This window comes from Quercus suber, unplaced genomic scaffold, assembly GCF_002906115.3.
Source record: "Quercus suber isolate HL8 unplaced genomic scaffold, Cork oak 2.0 scaffold_281, whole genome shotgun sequence".
Classification (NCBI taxonomy): Eukaryota; Viridiplantae; Streptophyta; class Magnoliopsida; order Fagales; family Fagaceae; genus Quercus; species Quercus suber.
The window spans coordinates 333607-347291 of NW_027069737.1; the positions used below are offsets into that span (position 1 = coordinate 333607).

At 30.8% G+C, this 13685-nt stretch overlaps 1 protein-coding gene across 1 annotated transcript; it reads left to right on the forward strand.

Annotated features, from left to right (window-relative positions):
• The first annotated feature begins 5648 nt into the window (after positions 1-5648).
• Positions 5649-7576, forward strand: LOC112007417 (serine/threonine/tyrosine-protein kinase HT1). Its single transcript, XM_065781856.1, has 2 exons — positions 5649-6710; positions 7430-7576. Exons 1-2 carry the CDS (start codon positions 6297-6299, stop codon positions 7574-7576), a joined length of 561 nt encoding a protein of 186 aa, XP_065637928.1. The 5' UTR covers positions 5649-6296.
• The last annotated feature ends 6109 nt before the right edge of the window (positions 7577-13685 follow it).

Below are 13685 nucleotides of genomic sequence, written 5' to 3' on the forward strand. Positions count from 1 at the left end.
CTGAAATAATTAGTATGGTTGAATCCATAGATCTTGAAGTACTGATGGATTTGATGGTTAATCTCAAGATGACTTAGGTATGATAAATATCATATCATTATTATAAGGTTGGTTGTTGCACACGCAGTTTTTCCCCTCATATTTCCTTTTACAATTCTGGAATCTGGAGCATTAAAAAAAAAAAAAAAAAAAAAAAAACCCTGACCTCAATTAGTGAATCTATTGGAAGAATAATCTTGCCCCCATCAAATTTGTCTTCAAAAATTATTTAGGTGTAATCCTTCCTCTTGAGCCTTGGCTCTTCCCCTTGACAACCCGGGTGTTCAATGGTGTAGCTATGTGTAAGGGTGAGGGGTCATGGCCCCCCTAAAATTTTGAAATTTTTTTAAAAATATATAATTATTTTAATGTTTTCAAAATTTAGTCTCCAAAAATAAGAGTTGATCTCTCCAAATATTTGATTTAGTCCAATGATGCTCTTAAAAAAAAAAAATTGGTCTAATAATTATAGAAACATAACATTATTTTTCACAATTCTTTTTTTTTATTGTAAAATATGCTTTTATATTTGTTAAATATTTAATAATGTTTGGTTATGTGGTAATTAACAAGTCATTGACCCACTAAAAAAATAATGTCACTAAAATTGCACATAAAATGTCTCTTTAGTTACTACATAATGGGTTAGAGCAAGATAGCTTCAAATATGTTTGAAACCTAACTTATTCCTCTAAGTTTTGGATCATTCATATTTTTGAAAATTTCATCAGTTCAATTGAAAGATTTTTTTTACTTACTTTAGTATAAAATTTGATAATTTGTATTGAAAATAATTTTTTTTTAAGAATTTCACTATAAAAATAGTAAAAATGAATTTTATTTTATTAAAGATCGCCACCAAACATAATTTTGATTAAAATTACTAAGCTCTTTTTGTTATTGTTTGGTGTGTGTGTATATATATAATTTATCAAATAAAAAAGTGTGTCTATATAATAAAAGAGCGTGTGTATATGTGTATGTAGGGGTTGTTTTGATAAATATATTAGAGTTGCAACTTGCCCCCTCAAACAAAAATTCCTAGCTCCGCCCCTGCGGGTGTTAAGTTTTTAGACACCGGTTGTTGATTATGAATGAATCAACAAATTATCTAGTTGCCAAAGGCCTTGTAGCTGAATTGGCAGCTCCCTATGCACAAAGTGCTTGAGGGTCTAGGGGAGAAAGAGTTCGAGTTGTGTGATTAGCAGCATATTATAATTATTTCTCAAAAAAAAAAAAAAATTATCTAGTTATGAGAATTTATCAATTATGCATGTCAACAATTAAACCATATATATAATATTATCACTAATAGCACAAAATCAATCACAATGAAAATGGCGATATATATGGTGACCAAGTGGAAAATACTAGCCGCACACACGTAGCTTTCTCTCCTAAATTTAATAAATAAATAAATAAATAAAAACCCTCCCTAAAGTCACCTTATAATTTCCTATGTTTATTCCAACAAGAAGGGTGCAAATTAGGACTAAAACAAACAAGTTATTAAGCCTTTTACGTTATTGATTTGTGTAGTCTTGATAGAATGAGTTTGCTACTGATGTTACAAAAACTTCACTTTCTTAAGCAATCTCTGTTTCTTCCACTAGATATTCAATTACAACTCTAAAATACAACAAAATTCATAATTTGATATAGTTTGCCAATACTAATACGTATAGACTGGAAAAAATTGCCAAGTGCCCTTTTTGGGCAAACTAAACAGTGTTTTGCCATATTTTTCAAATTAATTAGGGAAATACTCCTCTTTTGAAAATCGATTTTCTCAAAATCAAGTTAGGCCCTATAGCGGTGTTCTTAAGGAGCCTATAATGACGTTTTCAGGACCTATAGTGGCGTTTTTTTAACTCAATTTATATGAAATCAAGTTATAGGTAAAAAAAATTAAAAAAATTGCCTATAACTTGATTTAATGGAAGTCGAGTTACAAAACGTCACTATAGGTCTTGAAAACGTCACTATAGGTCCTTAAAAACGCCGCTATAGGGCTCTAGAATTTTTTTTTTTTTTTATAACTCGATTTTGAGAAAATCGAGTTTAAAAAGAGGAGCATTTCCCTAATTAGTTTGAAAAATAGGGCAAAACGCTGCTTAGTTTTCCCAAAAAGGGCATTTAACAATTTTGTCCCGTATAGACTTAATAGTGGGTGTTACAAGCCATTTGTGCACTTTGATATCTCTCTACTGATAACTGCCTTTGAGTTTTAAATCTTGAGTAACATGAGAAACTAAAAAGTAAAAACTTTCATCACCATTTTTACAATTTATTGAGTTAATAAGTTATGATCGGTTCAATATCACTTCTATATGATCTTACAATTAATAGAAATTTTATTTACATCAATTACAGTAAGTACTTATTGTTTAATTTTTATATTCTTTGGTGCCAGGTCTAACATGTGAAGTATTTTTTTTTTTTTTTTTTTAAGAAAAAATTATGTGGACAACTAGGTGTACCATTCCGACCAAAAGAAAAAATAGGGTGTTGCCATTTGTATTCAAAAGAGTGGACAAAACTAAAACCATATCCTTCCTAGTCGATTCTACCTTTGGCATTTTGCAGGAAAGTAACGACGGTCTTGCCTCGCATTTTCATGAAGAAACTTTATTTTTTAATTTGTTGGAAAGAAGAAGTAAAAACACTTTTTAACAGAGTCAGTGCAGAATGGCTGACAAAGACAACGCATTCCACGGATGACATAAAATAGGGATTGCAAACAACTTTGTTAGGTGAGAGTTTGGAGACTCATTTTATCAGAGAAGAAGGGCCTGGAATCAATTTCATGTTTAAGCTATCTATTAGTTTTTTTTTTTTTTTTTAAAGATTGCTTAATTAGAAATAATGTTAATACTGAGCCTGAAATTTTTTGTAATTCTAGCATTGCTTCTTTGAATATAGTTAGTATAAATAAAGCACTTTGATGGTGATTCTTTTCCCTTGTTCTTTTATGTGGTTAAGCTTGATTTCAATTAAAAAAATTGTAATGCATAGCTATTAAGCACGGGTGCGTTTTTGGATCTAGGTGCGAGACTCGGCAATTTTTGAAAAAGTAAGATGCGAGTGCGGTGGGGTGTGATGATTAAAAAATTATTAAAAATATTTCTATTTATATTTTCTATATATTTTTACTATTAAAATATTCTTAAAAAACACATTATGTGTCCTTGGTTCACAATACAAAGAAAGAAGTAGGCAAGAAACACAAAGCAAAAAAGAAGCAACAAATATTCAAAATAAAATTGAGGAATGATAGATTTAGGATGTTTGGGTCTCGTTCAAAGTTGATTTCGGTTGTTCTGGCATGATTCAAGGCCGATTTCGGCCTGTTTCAGCCGCCCACTGATACGATCCAATTCAGCTAATACAACCCGATTCTAGCCGAATTAGCCCGGTTCGGTAGGAATCGGCTTGAATCGGAGTTGAGTTGGCACAAATCCGTAATTTATAAAAATAAAAAATAAAAAATAAAACTCAAACACGGTACCATCGCACGAGTAGCGGCGTCGCCACGTCGGACGCGGGTGCGGCGCCCATTTTGCCGCATCTGTACATCATATATGCATAGGTGGGCAACCTCATATACGCTTTCTATGAGCTACCCAAACTCATAGGTTTGGGAATCCATGACACACAATATAGTTAACCTCAGTTCACAATGTATTAGAAGGGATTTGAAATTAATCACATGTTGAAACATTTAAAAATACATGGTTATGATTAAAGACTAAAAGTGGATACCTTATCCTAAGAAGTTCTATAGAATTTTCGGTCTAAAAAGAATGGGATATATGCTAAGTTATTAATCACATGTATAAACATTTAAAAATACATGGTTATTAATCAGCCTCTTTTTCTTTTTCCCTTATCAAATTTATTTGGTCCTCTTTTTGTAGCTGAACTAGTGTCAATAATAGATTTAGTACTTAAAAAAATAAAAATAAAAATTTCCATTCTCGCGCGCGCGCACATACAAAGAAGAAGAAGTATAAAATGTCCTAAAGTTTACATAAGCCTGAAGTCATCTAATACAGTTTATGAATCTTTTCGTGGATTGATGTATAGGTTGAGGAATGTAATATCACAGCCGTGCCAATTCACATGTTGCTGCAAGCTAGCTACTCCAACTTGTGTCCGAACTAGGAAATATCTTATCAAACAGTTATAAGCAGTCAATAAATAATAGTTTATTGATTTCCTTTTTTGTGGACTGAAATGAACAACCAAATCCAACGATCTTCAAGTTTTTTTAGCCTTATAATATGCAGTTGAAAGCCAAAACAATAACATTGACATGAGAGAGCTTGTAGTATCTATCTTGTGCTAAACACCCATATGAGTTATGACCAACGAACCATATTATGAACTATGAAGGTCAAAATTCAGTTTACACTTACCAAGTTTGGATCGCTTACAATGTTCCCTAACTTTTAAATTTTGCAATTTACACCATAATTATTACAATAATGTCAAATATATTCCATTCATTATATATGGTTCCAACGCTCATCTAAAAACGATGTGCTCTTTCATTCTTGTCAAAAACAATGTGTGCATTAACAAGAAGATTAAAAAAAAATACTAACAGAAACAACATATTGATATTGTTGTAATATTCCATGGTATATTATAAGTTTTTAGAACTAAGAGCACGTTTGGTAGACTGTAATAGACACTGTAATGTAACAGATATTCCTATGGCATAACTATTCGGTTGTTTGGTTATGTTTTTATTACAATGAATAGTTATTCCTTATGAATAACTATTCTTCAAAATGAGAAATAATTATTTCTTATCAAAAGTATTAAATATCTATTCCTTCACTTTATGTAATAATTATTTTTTAAATTTCCTAAAAAGCCATTAGTTGCCACATCTTCAAAATGAAAGAAAATAAATTTCCTTGTTGTTAATTATTAGCTCTATTTTGAACACCCTAAAATAAGTGTATTTTAAGAAATTTGACTTAAAAATGATTTAATTACACCTTCTTTGTATACTCTGCTAAATTGTGGATGCATATTCAAGATTTTATTCCTAAATAGTCACTAAACTAATGAATAGTAATACTTATTACATCATAACTTAATGTATTCATTATAATATTTATTCTTATTTTCATGTAATAATCATTACAGTCCTTAAAATACCAATTTATAAGCCTAACATGCCAATATATTTGATTCGATCAAAAACCATGATAAAGATTTAAGAGTCAATGATAGCTCTTTTGCTTTTTACTCATCAATCAACATACAATTTACGTCATGCATGCAGTGTTTGACAACTAGAATCATGCTCTACATCACTTAGATCAGATGCCTACTGTTTTGCCAGGTGTCAACTATTCCTAAGTCCACGTGTACATGCCACTTGTATGACTATATATTTGTAGTGCGAAAATGTTTGTTTTACCGTTAAAAAGCATGGGATATATCAAATATGCCAAGTTCCCTAAGTACTGCAAAGTTGACATGACAAACTTAAATCTATGATCCTTCGCTTTGCCACTGTGCCACTGTGGCCACTTAGCATTGATGATGGCAAAAAGAAACACAAACAGAAACAAGAAACAGAAGGAGTCTGATTCAGTTTAGAGTAAAGCACTCTCTCTCTCTCTCCTCTCTCTCTCTCTTTAAAAAAGTGTCAACCTTTTGAACCAAGTAATCACGAGACACCCCTGAAATCTCTGCCTTTGAATTCATCTTTCTGCTGCCAAACGACCTAATCCTTGTTGATCCTATTAGAGCCAACCGTGAAAATCTGCGTCCTCTTTTTTCTTTCACTGCAAAACCTTCATTTTTTTTCATGAAAACATGAGACCCCACTATCTTTCTCTCTTTGTTTTTTGTTCCCATATAGATTTTCATGAAGTTTTCATTGATTCATCACTGCTTTAGTATAGAAATGTGCAAATGTTTGCCATCAAAGACTGTCAGTTGGTCCTAGTGCTATGGTCTATCTCTGAAAAACTTGATGGGTAGTCTTTAATTTCATAGTTCTATTTTATTTTGGATAATTCATGAAAACCCAAATTTCTTTTTCATTTCTCTTTGGAACCCATGTTTCTCAATCAGTTCATGCACTTCCTCAAATCAATTCACACTTTCAGAAGGAAAATTCTTATGCCATTTGACTGTTTGCTTTGATACTATAGTAATTATTCTCTATAATTTTCACATAGACATTTCATATTATTGAGGCTTTTGAGAAGCTTACTATAAGAGATTCTTCAATGGCAATCTCTTGTTTCCACGTGCCTAGCCTTCGAAAGTCGAAGAGCAAAGCTATGTCAACCCCTTCCTCGTCCAAGACCATGTTGAATTCTGAGATGGAAAGCATGGAAAGGAGGAGATTTGATAGCTTGGATTCATGGTCTATGATATTGGACTCTGAGAATGTGGAGACTTGGGAGGTAGCAAAGGAGGATCAGGAGGAATGGACAGCAGATCTTTCACAGTTATTTATTGGTAACAAGTTTGCATCAGGAGCTCATAGTAGGATTTACCGTGGAATTTACAAGCAGAGAGCTGTGGCTGTTAAAATGGTTAGAATCCCAAACCAGGAGGACACTAGAGCCTTTTTGGAGCAGCAGTTTAAGTCTGAAGTTGAATTGCTTTCGCGTCTCTTTCATCCAAATATAGTGCAGGTAAGGTTTCATTCTCAAATTGAACAAGTAATTTTATTACTATTCACTTTTATCATCATCATCATTATTTTTAGTTTGGTGTATCTATTCTCATAACTTTATTTTTCTTTTACGTTTTGAAATGGAATATATATGAAAGAGAGGAAAAGAGTGTTGTCCTATGATTGCTTATAATTCTATTTACTCTATGCAGCAGAACTTGCCACATATACTGTACATCTATGAAATTGCTTATCAAGTTTTGTTATGTTCAATATGGTTGTTGCAAAGACTAAATGAAGAATTGAAACTGAATAGTTTCCTCTTAAGGCCAATTCCAAGTGAAATAATCCTTTGTTATCTTTGATCATTATGGCCACGGTTATATATATGGTATGCTGGATTTTAGCTTCACTTAAAAGTCAATTACTTGTTCCTCTTCAATGTTCTCAGAGAGAACATACATAGTTGGATCCAAAATTTTCAAAAGGTACATCAAAGTGCATTAAAACCTAAAATTTTCATCAAATTTCCAGAGTTTGTGGGAGTCTATTTAGTACTAGATCTAGGATGAACAATGGAAGCTAATTGGGTCAGTTTTACGTATATTAAAAGAATGTTATACTTACACATGATTGAAAAATGTCCTTCCATTCAACATGTTCCTTCTTTTGTAATGAAGGACTTTTTGAACTTAGCAGCCTCATATTGCCAAATTGGTTAATTCATCTTCTTTGCAGTTTATTGCAGCTTGCAAAAAGCCTCCTGTTTACTGCATCATCACTGAATACATGTCACAAGGAACTTGGAGGATGTACCTTAACAAGAAAGAGCCNTGCTACCAAGTGGTGGGTTCAATTCTTGTTGTTATGCCTCAATCTTATTAGGATGCAGAAGAATAGTTTTGATTCCTTGTTTTAGTTATTGCAATGTATAAATGATACTAATGATCTAAATATTTGATTGATTTGATGCCTGATCCTTGTTTATTTTACTTTTTTTTAGTAAGTTTTGTATTTGGTTTTGGTCTTAATAAAATGTTGTCTAAGGTATGATTTATACCATGGGAAAATTTGCTTAAAAATTCTCCTAGACAAGAAGATATTCTGACAGAATGGCCAGACCTCCTTGCCCTCCAACTCCAATGGCATGTGACAAAATTCTGGCTGGCCCAGCCCAAACATGAATTATCCATACAAACACCAATATGTTAAATTAAGGACCCCAATAGGCCCAACCCACTATCAATTTTCTTGTGTTAGTATGTTGATATGTTGTCTCCCATGAAGAACAAGTTTTTCAAGAGTTAATGATAGGTCAAAAGGAATCTGCACCTAAAGGTGCTATTGGTCCATGATATTAGTGTTTGTTTGTCACACAGCTTTTAGCTTTTCTTCTCAATAATAATAATAATAATAATAATAATAACAATAATAATAAAATAGTTTATATATATATATATTTATAATTTTTAAGTTAGCTTATAGCTTTTGATCATACATTTAACATAAAAATTATAAAAAATTTATATATTTTGATAAATACTATACGAATAAATTACTAAAAACTAAAAGATACCTAGAAAGACAATATATTTTGCATATATATTATATCAATAAGATCAAACTAACTCTAAAAGGTTGGTTTAGTAGTTCTTAAAATCTCATGATATTTATCAAATCCTGAGTTCGAAACTAAACTTATTACGAGCTATAATATTTTGTTTATAAATACAATTCGAGGCAAACTTTTGCGACCTTTTTTCCCATTAGTTTTTTGTTGCAAGAAAAAGGAAAATTGTATGCTACTATGAACTTTCTCACGCAAATTGTCTACTAATTGAAATAGTTTAGATAGTTTACTTTAGACTTGTCATGAAATTGACCAATGGATCTAATGGACAAAACTCTTGTTCTTGATATTGGACTTAAAAGTTGAGAGTCAAGCATTTGTATAGTAAACAAGAGCTCGTCTTATGACCAAGTAAGAAGGCCACGAGGCTATGTCAAATACGTGTTGATTTGACTCTCTCTCAGTCCCTGTCACATACTTTAACGTGAACTTAGAGTTATAGAAGTTGAAAGTAGCAGCAAAAGCTATAATGATTTTTTTGTCATAATGGGTAGCTTTTTCCTTACTTGGATAGGCTTTGACGATCTAGCATGAATTTTTTTTTTTAAGATTCTTTGACCCATTCCTACTATTACTATTCATGGGTATTTTTTCCTAGTTTGGGTGTATCTGCTGATTCTGCTCACGTCAATTCCAACTTCTGAATTTAATTAGCACGAAGAACTAATTAACTCTTCAATTAAAAGGTAGAGAAATCTCCTCACTCCAATTTAGGCTTTGGACCTTTGCTTATCTGTTTTTGTTTAAATTAAGTTTTAGTTCGTAGCGAGCTCAATTAACATTTTTGAAGCACTAAAAAATTTTGTAGTTCAGTGGTTTTACTTCTATTCATAAACAGGAAGAAAGGTATCGAGAGGTGGCATTTGTCCTCTTAGCCTACCAAAAGAACATATATAAAAACTAGTTTGTAGTCTGCAGTTTCGCACCTCCTCATTTATTAATTAAAATTTGATTTTTTTTTTGTATTTTCAGTGAATTCTTTTATGTATTTGTTGTTCATATATTAATTATTTTTTCATACTTATAATAAATGCTTTTATATGAAAATTTTCATTCATAAAAAGAAAGAAAATAAAAACAAAAAAAGAAAGAAAATCCTACCTATTTTATTATTGTCTTTTTAAGATTTTTTTTTTTTTTGGATATAAAATGTATTTTTAAGATTCAAGACTTATATAAAATAAAATAAAGGTAGGAATTAAAAAGAGGAAAATAATGAAGTTAGAATTTTAACTTTCAATAAAATAAATAAAATTTTAAAACGATCTTAGATTTTTATTGTAACAATTTATTTAATAAAAATTTTCGTAATAAGCAATTACAATTTTGGGATAATCACATAAATTTATGTAATTTATATTTCATGTCAATTCATTTATAAATGGAATTTTAACTTGGAAAAAAAAAGGCTTAGTCATGGAAAAAAAAAAACAATAAAGTCTTGAGGATAAACAAATATAACAAATATGTTATCATTTTGTGGATATTTGTTATAACAAATATGTTACATTAATATACATAAACGACTTTTTATATTTCATATTGATCATAGGTACTATATATATGTTCAACTGTATGTATGTTTATGTGTACATATTTTGCCCCTCTTGAAGTCAAATCCTATTTGGGAGGGGGAGTTTTGGTATACTTGTTCATAAGTTTGATTGAACTTTTGAAACATTGAACTTGTTAGTTAGATTAAATATGTAATTGTATATATAAAAAGAATCCTATTACTATTAATATAGCTAGTTAGTGATTAGCATAACCTCTCGAAAGCTTATTCAATATTTTATCAAGACCCACTAATGTTTATGGTTATTAGTTAAGCAATTACGCGTATAATATAATCAGACTACGATCGTGGAGTCTTGTAACTTGTAAGCATGACTTATTAAGCAACAAAACCCCTAAAATAAGCTTGAGCTTGATAGTGTTCTTTTAACAAAACTAAAAAGGGCTTGGTTGAGCAAATTTCTTTAATAAGCTAAATTTTGGGTATCCAATTTCAAGCTTTTAATCCATCTTGTTTCCCCCACAACTTGCATTCCCTTAATACCCATTAAATTAAAGCTCTCCCTCTCTGTCTTCCTGTGTTGTGACAAGCAAAAGATTGAGCACCAAAAGAGATATTATTGGAAAAAAACAAAGGGAAATTGTAAATAATATTGGGGAATCAATGAACCATAATGTATGTATCAATGTGTGCTAGATAGGGTGATTTATATGGTAGCGGAATAAGTGCTAAGGCTACCGAGACTTGGGCCCATTGTCCCCCTCTTTTTATCTTTATTGGCTAAATTCAAAGTAGGCAGATTCGCATTCCAAAGATACCCTTGTCTATTTAGTATAGCTTTTAATAATAAAGGGTGCAAGTAGATAAAGACATGGGTGCAAAATTTCATAAACATATAAAATTAACTATTATAACTATTATGCTCCTTCTCTTTCTCAATCAAAAAAAAAAAAAAAAACCATTAGCTTTGATGAACTAAATTTTGAATTATGGTCCAATTAAATGACCATTTGTAAAAAAAAAAAAAAAAAAAAGAAGAAGAAGAAGAAGAAGAGTCATAGTTACAAAAACACAATTTTGAGTTTTAAAAACACTTTTTTAATTTCCCAAAACGTCTAACTAAATAGATCCTTAAGCATGTTATCTAAATAGTACCAATTTTGATCATGATAAACAAATAGACATCCATTCATGCATATCTTTGCTGGCTATATATGTAGATGATAAAAGTAGAAGACAAATATTCAACCAAAAAAAAAAAAAGGAAGAAAGTAAAAGACAATATAAGTATTGGTAAGAACATATAGCTATGCAACTTTTCGTGGAGTTCTAAAAGGTGTAATACTAATGCTCATGAAAGCAGCACAATTAGCACGCGCTCAAAGGAGATTCATTATTGATTGTATCGCTTAGAATGGGGCTAGAGTTTGAACAAAATATAATAATATTTATGATGTTTGTGTAATTCTAACTTTAATCAAAGTTTGAAGTTGGATTTAGTGACAAATCACATGCATGGTTTTAGAAATGAGATTCTTTTAGACAACTCTCCACCTAATACATATTTAACCAAACAAAATTAGCAATTTACAATCTTCGTAGATTCACTTGATTATTAAATGCATTATTTGTGAAGATAAAAGATTAAAAGTAATTATTTCTATGTTAGACGTAATTTACACATATGTTTGGCAACTTTAAGCGTTTTTTTATTTTTTTGAGCTCAACTTTTAAGTTTTTATGTAATGAATGCTTGAAGTTCTCTCCACTACTTTTTCATCAATATGAGTCATCCCTCAAAATGCGTCCAAATGTCCCATTAAGAAAAAAGCGCCAGTTTTTATTTGAAAAGGCGAGTTAAGATTTATAAAGTAAGACTTGATTAACCAAAGCTCTAGATTAGCCAAAAATAAAAAGACAAAAGTAACCATTGCTCTAACAAAACCTATCATCACCATCCATTAACTTAGACTCATTAAGTGGGTTGTATGTTGGGTTGGGAGGGAGTGGTGTTAAACTTTGCTTTATACCACAAAATAGCATAGAGAACTAAAGAGGAACAAGTAAGAACCTATCATCAACATCAAAATCGACTCATTGGGTTGGTGTATGGGGTTTAAAGCTTTTCTCTATACCCCGAACAACACAAACAACTAATCAAAATTACTCTCTACAAAGTAACACTAATATTACAACAACACTTGTTAAAGGACAAATTATTATGTATTATTATATAAATTTATAATTGATGTCATTTTTATCATGCGTCATTAACAACTTGCCGATTTAATGGTTATAAAAAAAAAATCAAGAGAAATATTACATTTTGTATACATTTTAATGTGAGTTTGAGAATTGATTATAAGTTAACTTTTTACTTATTTTATGTACTATTTATGGATCTTATTCTACTTTTTATCACATGCTCACAGTTTTATTTCGAATAATCTAACTTTCATATTTTTAAAAATAAGCTCGTTTTAAACTTTTTTTTTATCCCAAATTATACCGACAAACTATCGAAAAAAATAAGCAATTATACAGATAAACTACAGAAAATAAGCAATTCTAATCCTACACTAACCGATTAATGGTTAATTATCGACAAAAGAAAGTATTTTAATATTTTTTGTACACAAATTATTTGTGTGTTGATTTTTTTGGAGAGGGGGGGGAGGATAATTTGGTCCAAAAATAGGGGGGGTTTGATTTAAGACAATGATGGAAGGAACAAATGACCTTAGGGAATAACGAAAAGAAGTTTGGCCTCAAGTAATTAGTGGGTACTTTTTTTGGGCTCCCCTTTCCTTTAATCGAGGCCTTGCTTTTGCCGACCCCGTCAATTGCGACACCAACTTATATCTTATCAAATATTTTTTTGGTCAATGACCACTATACCCCCCCTTTTTGCAAGTACCCAAAGTACCACTCGTACAATACGAGAAACAGTGGATCCCACTATATGAGCCACAGGGCTATTAACGTAAAAGTAAGTAGCCACATGCATTTGTCTGAGAATTTCCAGCATTTATGACAAAAAATGGGGACCATTTTGAAACTATTCAAATTAAAACCGTGTAGAAGAGCTAAGCCAAAAATACTAATAAAAACGACGCAGTTTCATGTCTATTAAATAACGAAACTGCGCCGGTTTCTTCCTAATTTGTACCTGAACACTTTCGTAAACTGACCCAAAAAGCTTTCCATGAAAAGTAAATTTTACCAAGGACAACCACAAAATAAAAAATAAAAATAAAAAGATTTTCATTTTCCATCTTTATTGGAAAAATAAAAAATTTCATTAAACACTTTGATTATCATTTTATTTTATTTTATTGTCTCTCATCTTTTCCACCTTCAAAATTGATCCAAATAATGAAACCAAACCATAATTTCAATCAATAAAAATTCATCTTTGACCCAATTTTTTGGAAAACACAAATTTTTTTTTTTACTTAGGTACAAAGTTTTCAAGTAATTGAGTACCAACCTGAACCCAACAAGGAATGAAACTGAGAAAGAAACATAGGGAAAGTGATCATTCAACTAAAAATATTTGCATATTTGTTAACAAAGTAATTTAATTCAAGTAATTGAGTACCACCCTGAACCCAACTGAGTTTGAAACTGAGGAAGAGAGTGATCCTTCAACTAAAAAAATTGAATACTTGATAGTATGACTCCCCAAAAAAAAAAAAAAAAAAAAAATCCATATATAGTTAAAAGTTCCTAAACTCATTCATGCATAGAAAATTAACCAGCTTTGCTCATACCTACTAATTACAACCCTAACATGTATATATACACAGAGATATTAAGATAGAAAATTAACCACAAAGACCCCAAAA